Below are 12,091 nucleotides of genomic sequence, written 5' to 3'. Positions count from 1 at the left end.
GGGGGTGGCTCAGAGCAACAAACTGCCTGCTTGCACCAAGACCACTTGCAGAAGACAGGACTTTGGTGGGAGAGACCAACCACTCCTGAGGACCTGCCCCTTGCTGCCTCTCATTGCACCTACTGTTTCTATCATTGGTAAAGAAAAGATGCCACAAGCACCACTCTATTTAGCATTTAAGGTCAAGGTTCTGGGGAAATGAGTCTCACAACACTGGCAGGAAGAAGGTCTACTCCATGACAGGGCTGCCACAGTATGGTAGCAGACAGGACTTTTCATCAATGACAGCCTCTGGAAACCATGGGGAGAAAGTGTCCTGCATAACCAAGTGGAGGCAAACACCAGTGAAGCGTGGATTAGACAATGAAACGATTCAAGTGAAACAACAGAACAATTCAAGGGGGAGAAACAAGGGCCCAGTCATTCACAGTACTGCAAAGTGATTAATCTAAAATGCAAATTTGATGACATCAGATCCTGTTTAAAATTTTTACCTTTTCTTCATTCCCACATACCCTCTCCTATCAGACATAATGAATTACTGCTAGGATTATTGCAGTAGTCTTCTGACTGTCACCAGTCTCACCTCACTGCACTCCTCCACTTCCCCACTGCTTTCACAACAATCCATGTAAACCTCCAGACTCTTCGGGGCCCTTCTTACCTCTAGCAATGTTCCCTGACTTCCTATACCTTTGGGGCAAAAGTCTACACATATTATAGGCCTTAAAACAGCCTCCATCCATTCATTCATTCATTTAACAAATATTTATCAAGTGCCAACTCCATCCCAGACTACTGTTAAGAGTGATAGGGAACAGTAAACCAAAGACCAAAAGTCCCTGACTTTAGGAAGTTACATGCTATGGGCAAAATTTAGCACCCTTCTGTGTTCAACTCTTCTGCATTCAGTGGTGTGGGCACGGGTTTTTACCAGCTCATGAAGACCAAGGGTGCACATCTCTTCCCAACATTGCATTCAGTGATATTGCTTTGGTAGCCTGAAATCAACCTGGATGGGAATATTTACACTGCGGAAATCAGAAGAAGTCACTACAAATAAGCAGACACTAGGTTTTTTCTTCAAGAACAGGTACGTGAACATTTACCAGCATACTTTTATAACTTAGTCCAGGCTGCTCTCTGTGCCTAGAAATCTTTTCTTCTTGTCATCTGCCTGATGAATACCTACCTTCAAGACTTAATTCAAATATCAAAGCAGTTTTGGACCCAAGAGGGAGAGCAGACTCCTCCTCCCTCTGAGCTGCCTCTGTACCGTGCACACACCCAGAACACCTTCTGCACTTACCTAGTCATGTGACTGTCACCCCACTGTACTGTAAATTTCTTGGAGCCAGGGATGAGTCAGACGTGACTCATCAATATCCCCAGCCCCTGGTATAGTGCCTGGCCCAGTTCCTGGACCACTCTAAAATAAATTCCTGTTGAATATATTTGGAGCCAGGAAAAAATATGTATCTTATTTTAACAGCTGTCATCAGATTTCATTTTAGGAAAGGAATCAAGTATGAGGTGAAATGAGCCCAAATTGTGGAAATGACCATGGGATATTTAGGTATAGTAATATGTAATACTGAGATTTCCTTTTTTGAGCTAAAATTATTCCATACCTAAAAGATATATTCACAATGTGAATGCCTTATGTAAATGGTTGCACTGGTGAATGTTAAGAAAAATGGCTGAGTTCTGTAACTGAGTTAATGGGGTGCAGAACAGGGAAGACATGAGGAACAAACATGGTGATCCCTAGACTGAATTTGCTCAGAATAAGGAGGCTGGAGCCAGAAGTGACCACAATTAATAAGCTCCCTGGGAATTTATGAAAATCTTGTGAACCTCCAGATACTTCAGAATCCTTGGACTAGGGCTTTAAATTCATCTCATCTAGATATGAAAAAACAGGGTGGCCTGTAATTTGACAGCTTAATCAGGAAGAAGTGGGTAAGATGGATGGATGGATGGATGGATGGATGGATGGATGGATGGATGGATGAACAGATAGATCTCTGAAAGCAGAGGTTGTGAATGGCTTAGTAGTGGAGGTGGCAAGTGAGATTATATTAGACCATTCTTGCATTGATATAAAGAAGTATCTGGGGCTGGGAAACTTACAGATAAAAGAGATTTAATTGGTTCGTGGTTCTGCAGGCTTTACAGGAAGCATGATGCTGGCATCTGCTTCTGCTGAGGCCTCACAAATCTTACAATAATGGCAGAAGGTGACAGGGAGTCAGCATGTCACATGGCAAGAGAGAGAGGGAGAAGGCACCACACTCTTTTAAACAACCAGATCTCATGTGAACTACCAGAGCAAGAACTCACTCACCATCAGGGGATGGGGCTAAGACAGTCAGGTAGGATCCACTTCCAGAAAAAAACATTTCCCACTAGGCCCTGTCTCCAACAGTGGGGATTACATTTCACCTTGAGATTTGGAGGGAACAGACATCTAAGCCATATCATTTCATCTCTGGTCCCCAAATATCATGTCCCTCTCACATTACAAAATACAATCATACCTTTCCAGTAGTTCCCCAAAGTCTTAAGTCTTTCCAGCATCAAGTCCAAAGTCCTAAGTCTCATCAGAGACTCATTCTCCTTCCACCATCAGTCTGTAAAATCAAAGACAAGTTATTTGCTTCCAAGATACAATGGTGGTACAAGCATTGGGTAAACATTCCCATTCTAAAAGAAAGAAATTCACCAAAAGAAAGGGGCAATAGGCACCACACAAGTCTAAAACCAAGCAGGACAGTCATCGCATTTTAAAGCTCCAAAATAATCTCCTTTGACTTCATGTCACACCCTGGTATAAGGGGTGGGCCCCCAAGACCTTGGACAGACCCACCCCTGTGACTTTGCAGGGTGCACCACACATGGCTGTTCTCAAGGGTTGGAGTGGAGTGCTTGTAGCTTTTCCAGGCAGAGTTTGCAAGCTGCCCATCTAACATGTTGGGGTCTGGAAGGCAGTGGCCCCCTTCCCATAGCTTCACTAGGCAGTGTCCCAGTGGTAACTCTGTGTAGAGGTTCCAATCCCACATTTACCCCTGCCATTGCCCTAGTAGAGTCTGTCTATTGGGGCTCCACCCTGCAACAGGCTTCTTCCTGGGCACCAAGCTCTTCCATAATCCTCTGAAATCTAGGTGGAAGCCTCATTCATGCTTACATTATGAGCATCTGAAGACTTAACATCATGTGACAACTGCCGAGGCATGACTTGCACCCTCTAGAGCTGCAGTCCAAGCTGTACCTTTGCCCCTTTGAGTCATGGCTGAAGCCAGAGTGGCCAGGATGCAGGGAGCAGTGTCGCAGCACAGGGAAGCAAGGCCCTGGGCCAGGTCCTCTAAGCCACTTTTCTCCTAGGCCTCTGGGCCTATGATGGAAGGGACTGCCCCAAGACTTCTAAAGTGCCTTCAAGGCCTTTTTCCCATTGTCTTAGACATTAACACTTGGCTCCCTTTAGGTCAGGCTAATCTCCATAGCAAGTGGTTACTCCACAGCGTGCTTGAACTTGTCTCCTGAAAATGATTTTCTTTCCTGCTACATGGCCTGTTTATTAGTCCGTTTTCATGCTGCTGATAGAGACATACCTAAGACTGGGTGATCTATTCAGGAAAAACTATTTAATGGACTTACCGTTCCACAAGGCTGGGGAGGCGTCACAATCATGGTGGAAGGCAAGGAGGAGCAATTTATGTCTTACATGGATGGTAGCAGGCAAAGAGAGAGAGAGAACTCCTCTTTATAAAATAATCAGGTCTCATGAGACTTATTCACTATCCTGAGAACAGCACAGGAAAGACTTCCCCCCATGATTCAATTATCTCACACTGGGTCTCTCTCACAACACATGGGAATTCAAGACGAGATTGGGTGAGGATATAGCCTAACCATATCAGTCAACATGAAAATTTTCCAAATTTTTACGCTGTGCTTCCCTTTTAAACGTAAGTTCCAGTTTCAGGTCATTTATTTGCTCGCACATATAAACACTGGCTGTTTGAAGCAACTAGGCCACTTCTTGAACACTTTGCTGCTTAGAAATTTCTACTGCCGGATACCCTAGGTCATCACTCTTAAGTTGAAACTTCCACAGAGCCTTAGGGCCTGGACAAAATGCAGTCAAGCTCTTTACTAAAGCATAACATGGGTGACTTTACTCCAGTTCCTAATAACATCATTTCCATCTGAGACCTCATCAGCCTGGACTTCAATATCTCTATCAGCATTTTGGTCACAACCATTTAACCAGTCTACAAGTTGCAAACTTTCCTTCATCTTCCTGTCTTCTTCTGAAACCTCCAAATTCTTCCAATCTCTGCCCATTACCCACTTCCAATGCTGGATCCACATTTTTAGGTACCTTTATAGCAATGCCCCACTCCTCAGTACTAATTTTGTATTATGCCATTCTTGAATTGCTATAAAAATGTACCTGAGGCTGGCTAATTTATAGAGAAAAAGGGTTTAATTGGCTCATGATTCTGCAGGCTTTACATGAAGCATGGTGCTGGCACCTGCTTCTAGGGAGGCCTCAGGGAGCTTACACCATGGTGAAAGGTGAAGGGGGAGCCAATGTGTCACATGGTCAGATCAGGAGCAAGAGAGAGATGGAGGTACCACACTCTTTTAAATAATCAGATCTCACATGAACTACCAGAGCAAGAACTCACGCTTCACCAAGTGGACAGGGCTAAGCCACCTCCCACCTCCAACATTGGGGATTACATTTCACCATGAGATTTGGAGGGGACAAACATCCAAACCATAACAGAGATGAATGCCAAGACAGCTGGACTAGGTGAGGCAAGCCAGGAACAGCCTTCAGAAACAGCCTAGACAGGAGGCAGGAAGACAAGACAACAGGAAGCAGTGGAGAACAAAGCAGGCTCCTCATCATTCAACATCCCCTGAGTGCAGCAAAGAAGCTCTATTTTCAACCCCTAACTGAACTGATCATTGATAACTAAAGTTATAACAACTCATACCTGTAAGGGCCATGGTGAGTTACAGCTAGCAAGAGCCCTAAAGATACACAGTCTTCTATTTAAAGAGAAGACTGAGGCCCAGAGAAATGAGTAAATTTCCCAACAAGCAGAGAGTTGAGACTGGAATCTGGCTTCCCACCCCAGCCCAGTGCTCTTGGAACTAGAGGACTGTCCTCATGCTATCTGCTAAGGGGAGCCTTGGCACACTGGCCACCACCAGCCCAGTGATGCTAGGAAAGTTGCAGTGCTTATCTATCTGTGTGTGCCTCCCTTTGCTCAAATGTAAAGTAGAAACAATAATACTGCCTGTCAGAATCTTCTTGTAAGAACTAAATTACTTAATATTTTAAAATATAGTGGTGTCATATTTGAGTTCACATTACCCTAAGATTCACCACACCATCAGGTTGCTCCAAGGAGTTCAGATTCCTGGGTAGAGACCTGATGAAAATGGGCACTGGTTAAAAAAAAGGAGGGATAATTTGGCAGTAGGGTTGTCATTTATGTTGTCCCCAGGTCCTACCCCTGGAATTGTGCAAGGGCCACAATAGTCAGAAATGGATTGTTTCATGGGATGTTCAATGAAACCTCAGTGAAACCATGGGACCATCTTGTCTTATTGCTGAAAACCACTGAAAGTTGAAAGGGTTGGATCTATGGAGCTTCCAGGTAACATCCTCTGAGGACCCTAGGAATGGTCAATGAGGGAGGAAGGGAGTAATGAGAGAAGAATTTAAACTGAGAAGAGCCAGGCAAACTCTCCCTGCATGAGCAACTAACAGGAAAACCCAGGTCCCGTGGGAAGTACCAAGTTACAGGACCCCAGCAGACCATGTCGGTTCCCTTTCCCCTTTCTGGACTTACTGCTCCATCAAGGCTCAGCACACCATTGGCTCTCTCTTTTCCTCTGTTCTCCTGGCTCCTGCTACCTTCACTTTTTTCAGCAACAGATGTATTTTTCAAGGATCCTGCTCCTGGGAAGTACTTCCTCTATTACTTCACTTATCTCACCTGATGCACTATACCTAATTATCAGCTTAATTGCCTGCTTCCACCACTGACAGTTACAATCAGGTATATTCTATCTTTATCTCTGTGGCATTATCACTCCAAAACAATAGTAGACAGTCTCTGCATATTTATTGGATGAATGAATTAATGAATGAATGCATGGAACTCTTCCTGACAATGAGATTCAGGCTGTAGTCCCACACATAAGTAATTAAAGGTCAAAGTGACCATACTGAGCAAGCTCCTGAGCCCTTGCTAGTAAAAACAGGGCCCCTGGAGCAACATTGGTCTTTCTTGGAAGTGTATTAAAAATACAGACTCTCAGGCTGAATCCAGACTTGCATTTTAACAAGATCCCCAGATGATTCCCACATATTGAAGGTTAAGAAGCCCTGTTCTAAGGGGTAACATCTTCCAGAGAGCTTAGCTGCTTCCAGCGCCCTACCTCAAGGGTCTGATTCAAGGAATGAGACGGAAGGCTGCAAATGCAGGCAGATCACTAAGGTTTCTGGCCCTGGGGCTCCATCCTCAGTCCACCCTCCACCCCAGATTGACCTAGAGATTCCCAAGTATGAGGCAAAGAATCAAGTGCTCCCTGAGAGGGTATCAAGCCCCAGCGCCTCCTGGAGGTCTCCAGCTGTGCAGAGTCATGCTCTTGGCAGCACCTGGCTGCTATTGTTAGGAGAGAATGAGGAGCTGCGGGGACAGTGGCACTGTACGTGCTGACTAAAAGGCGGGGCTCCTATCCGCATTTGGAATGACAGACCCAATTCTATTTGGGAAAGAAGCACAATTACCCTTTATTACAGGATTTCAATGGCAGGAACCAGCCAAATGGACCAGGAAATGATTAAGAGACAAAAGGCAAGGCATTGTGTGTGCACCATGCTTAGTCCAGGCCTAAAAGCCCTATTGTAATGGCCACTGTTCCTGTAGCCCCCACCTGAGCCCCACCACCCTCCTCAGAAACACTGTGGCTCCTTGGCACACTGCAAGGCCTATTTGTCTCTCCTCGAGGAAAAGGGTGTAAAGCTACAGCAAACTTTGCCAGGGACTGGGAGGGATGGTGGGGCAGGGAGAGGTGAAGGGGCAAAAGACAGTTGGGACAGGAGGTGACAGCCATAGACCACAAGCAGATCAGGGAAGGATGCAGACAGCAGAATTTGTAAATGTTGTGCTGCAGCTTGGAAGAGAGGAGAGAAAGAAGAGGGCAGGGAAATATCACTGCTGTCCCCCATCATGGGGCAGGATGTCAGGAAGTTCAAGTTCAAAACCCTTACCCCACGTACTGGCTATGTGACTTAGGCATTTTGCTTATGCTTTCTGGATCTCATTTTCCTGGTCTGCAACATGCAGATGCTGATATTAGTCATATGTGATGACATGCCAATGAAATTAACTGAAGCATAGGAAAGTGCTTAGCACAGTTTGACACATTAACTGTGAATTCTAGTTCAGAAAGAACTAGAAATTGCTTCCTTTTGCCTGTCAACTAGTACATACAGCACTGCCTCAGCCCTGCCCATGCCACCCCTTGAGAAAGGCTTAAGGCATGATTCCTCTCAAGATATTAGAGGTTGGTGCAAAAACTATTGTGGTTTTCGCCATTACTTTTAATACAGCCTAATATTTGTATTTAAGTGGGGACTTCAAAAGAGTCAATGGCTTCTCTTTCAAAAGAAACACTCTCTAATCATGGAAATGGTATAAGGAGGTCTGAGAAGGACCTAGGCTGATATCTCTTGAGTCATGACCGCTATGGGACCACTTTCCTACTCAGCCTCTGTCTGAGACCATTGAATAAGATCTGAATCCAGCATTCATTGAGCAAGGTTAGAGAGAAATGCTCTGACAGCAGAAAAAGACTTGGAATGCTGGGGGCTCCCCTGCAGGACTCCCGCAGTGAGGGTCAGTGGGTGGCAGGAGTCACTGGGGAATCAGGCCCAGGAAAGTCAGGGCTGCAGGTCACATGGCAAAGCCTAGGAGTCCCCCAGACAGACACACAACCTGGGCCTGCCCCCGACTCCTGGATAGTAGACACCTGTACCCATTGCTCTGAAGGAGTTGGGAAGTTAGAAGGTCTATGTTTGGTTCATGAACCACAAGATGGGGCCACCAAGATGACAACGATTCGGCTAGCCAAAAGGATCTGGGTCTCGGCATGGACAGTGGAGCCACTGAGCACTGGTGAGCCACAATTCTCATGGGTGGGGCCAGGAAGGTAATGTTCCCACAGGTGGTGGGACTTGGATGCATGGGGGTGTGGGGGTGGCAAGAGCACAGAGCCAAGCTGAGATCAGACTGGTGGCCCCGTAGGGCCCCTTATCCCAAACCTGACACAAAGAGGGTGGCCCACTCCTGCCTCCTTGCAGAGTCTTGAGGAGAGGGCAGTGGAAGACAAGACACAAGCTTCTAGAGAGAGTATGGCAGCCAGGCCCTGGGTGTTGGGACAAGTGTCACTGCACTATTTGGGGGTCTGGGAAGGGGATGGAGATCAGGGTCAGAGGCACAACCTCAGAAAAGCTGGATGGAGCAATAGTGAGTGCCCAGGTAGCAGACTGCACATGCCTGATGAGGACTGGTCCACCCCCTCGAGGAGTCGAGGGAGACCAGAGGCAGAGGGGTCAGTTGGCTGAGGGGTGGCCATCAGGGTAGGATTGGTGACAGATGTGGGAGAACATGTTGGTGCCCATTAGAATTATAAAACTGAAATGGCTGCAGAGTCACTAGAGTAATTCTAAACCCTCCAGGGAGGCTTTGAGTCAGGTGCTCAAAGATGCTGTCCACATTCAGCTGGAGTGGCCACAATGCCAGTTGTCACTTCAAAACAGACACCCAGAAGAGGCAGCAGGGCCCAGCCCTTAGGAAAGAGTTGAAGAAGATGAACGAAGCAGAGCTGTCACCCAAAATAAAAGACTATTTGTGGTGGTATTAAGTAGAAAGTGAAGAACCGAGTGGGAGGTAGACTGTATCTTATGAGAAATGACCACAATGAGGTCACACATTCCTTCCTTTTATGCAAATAGGAAGACCCAGGTCCCTATACATTTCAATAAGCCTTTCTTCTTTCCCAGGGTCATCTCTCCTCATCAGCTCCAGGAGGTTGCCCTAACGCTCTGCCCTCAAAGAGAGAACTGGAAGGGTACTTGTCCGGGTGTACCTTCCTGGGCTCTTCCAAGATGACAGCTCTCACCCTGTGCTGCAGGTGGCCCTGTGCCTACTGCCACTTCTCACTGCTTACCAGGGCACATGGACACCGTTGGTTCCAAAAATGGGTCACAACAGGATGGGCTGCTTCAGAATCACCAGGGAGGGCTATAAGAAGGAAGGCAGACTTCTTCTTTTTCTTTTCTTTTTTTTTTTTTTTTTTTTTTTTTTTTTTTTTTTTTTTTTTTTTTTTTGAGACAGAGTTTCACTCTTGTTACCCAGGCTGGAGTTCAATGGTGCGACCTTGGCTCACTGCAACCTCCACCTCCTGGGTTCAAGCAATTCTGCCTCCGCCTCCCCAGTAGCTGGGATTACAGGCCCCTGCCACCATGCCTGGCTAATTTTTGGTATTTTTAGTAGAGACAGGGTTTCACCATGTTGGCCAGGCTGGTCCTGAAATCCTGACCTCAACTGATTCACCTGCCTCACTCAGCCTCCCAAAGTGCTGGGATTACAAGTGTGAGCCACTGCGTCCCGCAAAGAAGTCAGACTTCTAAACCTAGAAATTCTGATGCAATAACATGTAGAAAAGAGCCCAGGAATTTGCAATAATGTTTCAACTCCCCAGACAATCGTGAAGCACAGCCAAATTTGGAAAATATTGATCTATACAAAACAATAAAAACAATAGAACTATCCAAATATTAAAAATGACTTCACAAAAGGTAGCTAAGAGTGTGTCCGATTTTGTAAATATATACTCCGATTCTGTGAACACACACACACTCACGCATGCGCATATATCTGAGTTGTAGAATGATAGAGGTTTTTCTTCTTTATTCCTTTCTCAATTGACTTTCTATAATAAACACATATCCTGTTCATAATGAAAATATGATTTTGTGAGTGCTGGGGAGCAGATTATGACATATTTGACTCCCAGAGTGGCTTAGCTCAGACTCCATGTGTGGATTTCCTGGAAACACAATGCCTCCCGGAGAGGCGTGCTGTCCCCTTCCTTTCTTCTGGAGAGTGTTCGTATGTGTTTGTTTCAATACACTCTTCATGCTGACTAGCAGATTGCATGGCTAGTTTTGCAAATGAACACTCATCTCACTTGATTAAATTAATATATTGACAGGGCTAGGGGGCTGGGCATGCATTCAGGATAGGGCTCTAGTCAGCAGGAAATGAAAGAGCTAAGCAAGGAAACTGAGATTGATATCAACATGGTGGGGAGGAGAGGCTGCTATGCAGAGGCTCCCCTGTGCTGCAGGTGGCCCTGTGCCTGGTGCCAGGGCTCTCACTGGGGACCCCAGACCCCTCTCAAGCCAGAGCCCCGTCATGCCAGGGCTGAGTCTGCTGTTGCTCTCCCTGGGGCAGGAGGGGAGAAGATCTGGTGTGAGTCCAGCGTGAGTGCTTCACACTGGTGAAGAACAAGGTTCTGGAGTCAGAAAGAACTAGATTCAAAATCTGAATCTGGCACCGAACACTCAGGCAAGTTACTGTCCTTCACTAAGCCCAGTTTCCTCTCATCTAGTAGGGACGATAACAGTATCTACTCAATGGATTTCTTGATCACTACCATCGTCCAGCTCCCACAGACCCCTTCGCCACCCATCCTCCTCAGGATGGAGTGACAGTGTGGGCCTGCTCTGAAGACTCAGGGTTGGGGCCAGATGGTTAGAGGAAGTGTTTGCTTTTTTCTCCCCTTCAGTCATTGAGACAATATTTGTTACCAATACTGAGATTCTTCATTCTCTGCTTCACTTCTGACCGGAGGCAGCATGAGGGGAAGACTTTTTCGAGAGGGAGAAACTGCTGGGAAGGTCCCTGGCTCTTGAGGGAGACTCACAGGAAGCGACACTGAATATTAAGGGTCTGGATGTGATGTCTGGAATGGCTGCAGCCATCACATTCCAGCCTGAGGACACAGCCAATGCCGAGAGAGTAAGACCCGGGTCTTTGCTGCCATCACCAAGCCAACAAATCAGCTGCCACTGAGGTGTGCCTATCTCACAAGTTCCTGGTACCTGAGATAATAAAGTCCTTTTTTAAACCAGCTTGAGTTGAGATTTCTCTGTCTTGAAGACAAATGCAACTGACACAGAAAAATAAATTTTACTTTTAGAATCACAATTGGTCTACAACCTCTTCAAAGTGTGAAAAGAAAATAAATCTTGGAACCCCAAACCCACTAAGCCAAAGGGAAAACTCAAGTTGGGAACTGGGTCACACAAACCTGCCTCCCATTTTAGTTCTTAAATAAGATGATTACAACAATGAAAAACTACATACCTCCCTCAAATTTTTCCCACAGGGAAATTCCTGTGCAATGTAAGTTGATTGCTTATCTTCACAGGTGTGGGGGACAAAGACAGAACTCTAAGTCATCCCTCAGCCTACCTGAGACAAATGCATATCGGATTGTTTCCTCTGCCCTATTGTCTATGTTATCTTACGTAAAAATGCAGATTCACTGAGCCAGACGAAAGCACGAATGACTCCTTTCCCCCTAAACCCCTCCCACATGAAAATTGTGTATCTTTCAATATCCCACCTTTTCCCGTTTAAATTCGAAACCCTCAAAATTTTCTTGGGAGAAAGGCATAGACCTGTCTCCTGAGTGTGCGTCCTTAACTTTGGCAAATAAACCTCCTAAAATGATCAAGATTGCCTTAGTCATTTTCCTTGATTGGCAGAAACAAAGTTGCCAATGTCTTCTACCTAGATGAACAATACCTTTTGAAGTAAACTTTCTATTGAACTATAGAACACATACAAAACTGGGCACAAATCCTAAGTATACAGTTGGATGAATTATGACAAAGAGGGCACATCCTTGTAACCGCCGTCCAGATAACCCTACCTTCATCCCAGAAGCCCTGCTTGTGCCCTTCTCAGTTGCTACCCCTCCCACATCT

The 12,091-nt window shown here is 45.8% G+C and overlaps 1 protein-coding gene across 1 annotated transcript in view; it reads left to right on the top strand.

Annotated features, from left to right (window-relative positions):
- Positions 1 to 9,355, top strand: part of NPSR1 (neuropeptide S receptor 1) — a 234,422-nt gene extending 225,067 nt beyond the window's left edge. The window contains exon 9 of the mRNA XM_073008644.1: positions 9,095 to 9,355. Coding sequence (XP_072864745.1) covers positions 9,095 to 9,203 — 109 coding nt within the window. The 3' untranslated portion in view covers positions 9,204 to 9,355. The remainder of the gene's footprint in view (positions 1 to 9,094) is intronic.
- Positions 9,356 to 12,091: the final 2,736 nt, after the last annotated feature.

Source organism: Chlorocebus sabaeus, chromosome 21 (genome assembly GCF_047675955.1).
Source record: "Chlorocebus sabaeus isolate Y175 chromosome 21, mChlSab1.0.hap1, whole genome shotgun sequence".
Lineage (NCBI taxonomy): Eukaryota > Metazoa > Chordata > Mammalia > Primates > Cercopithecidae > Chlorocebus > Chlorocebus sabaeus.
The sequence above is the reverse complement of the archived record's forward strand: the minus strand, read 5'-3'. Positions and strand labels throughout refer to the sequence as shown.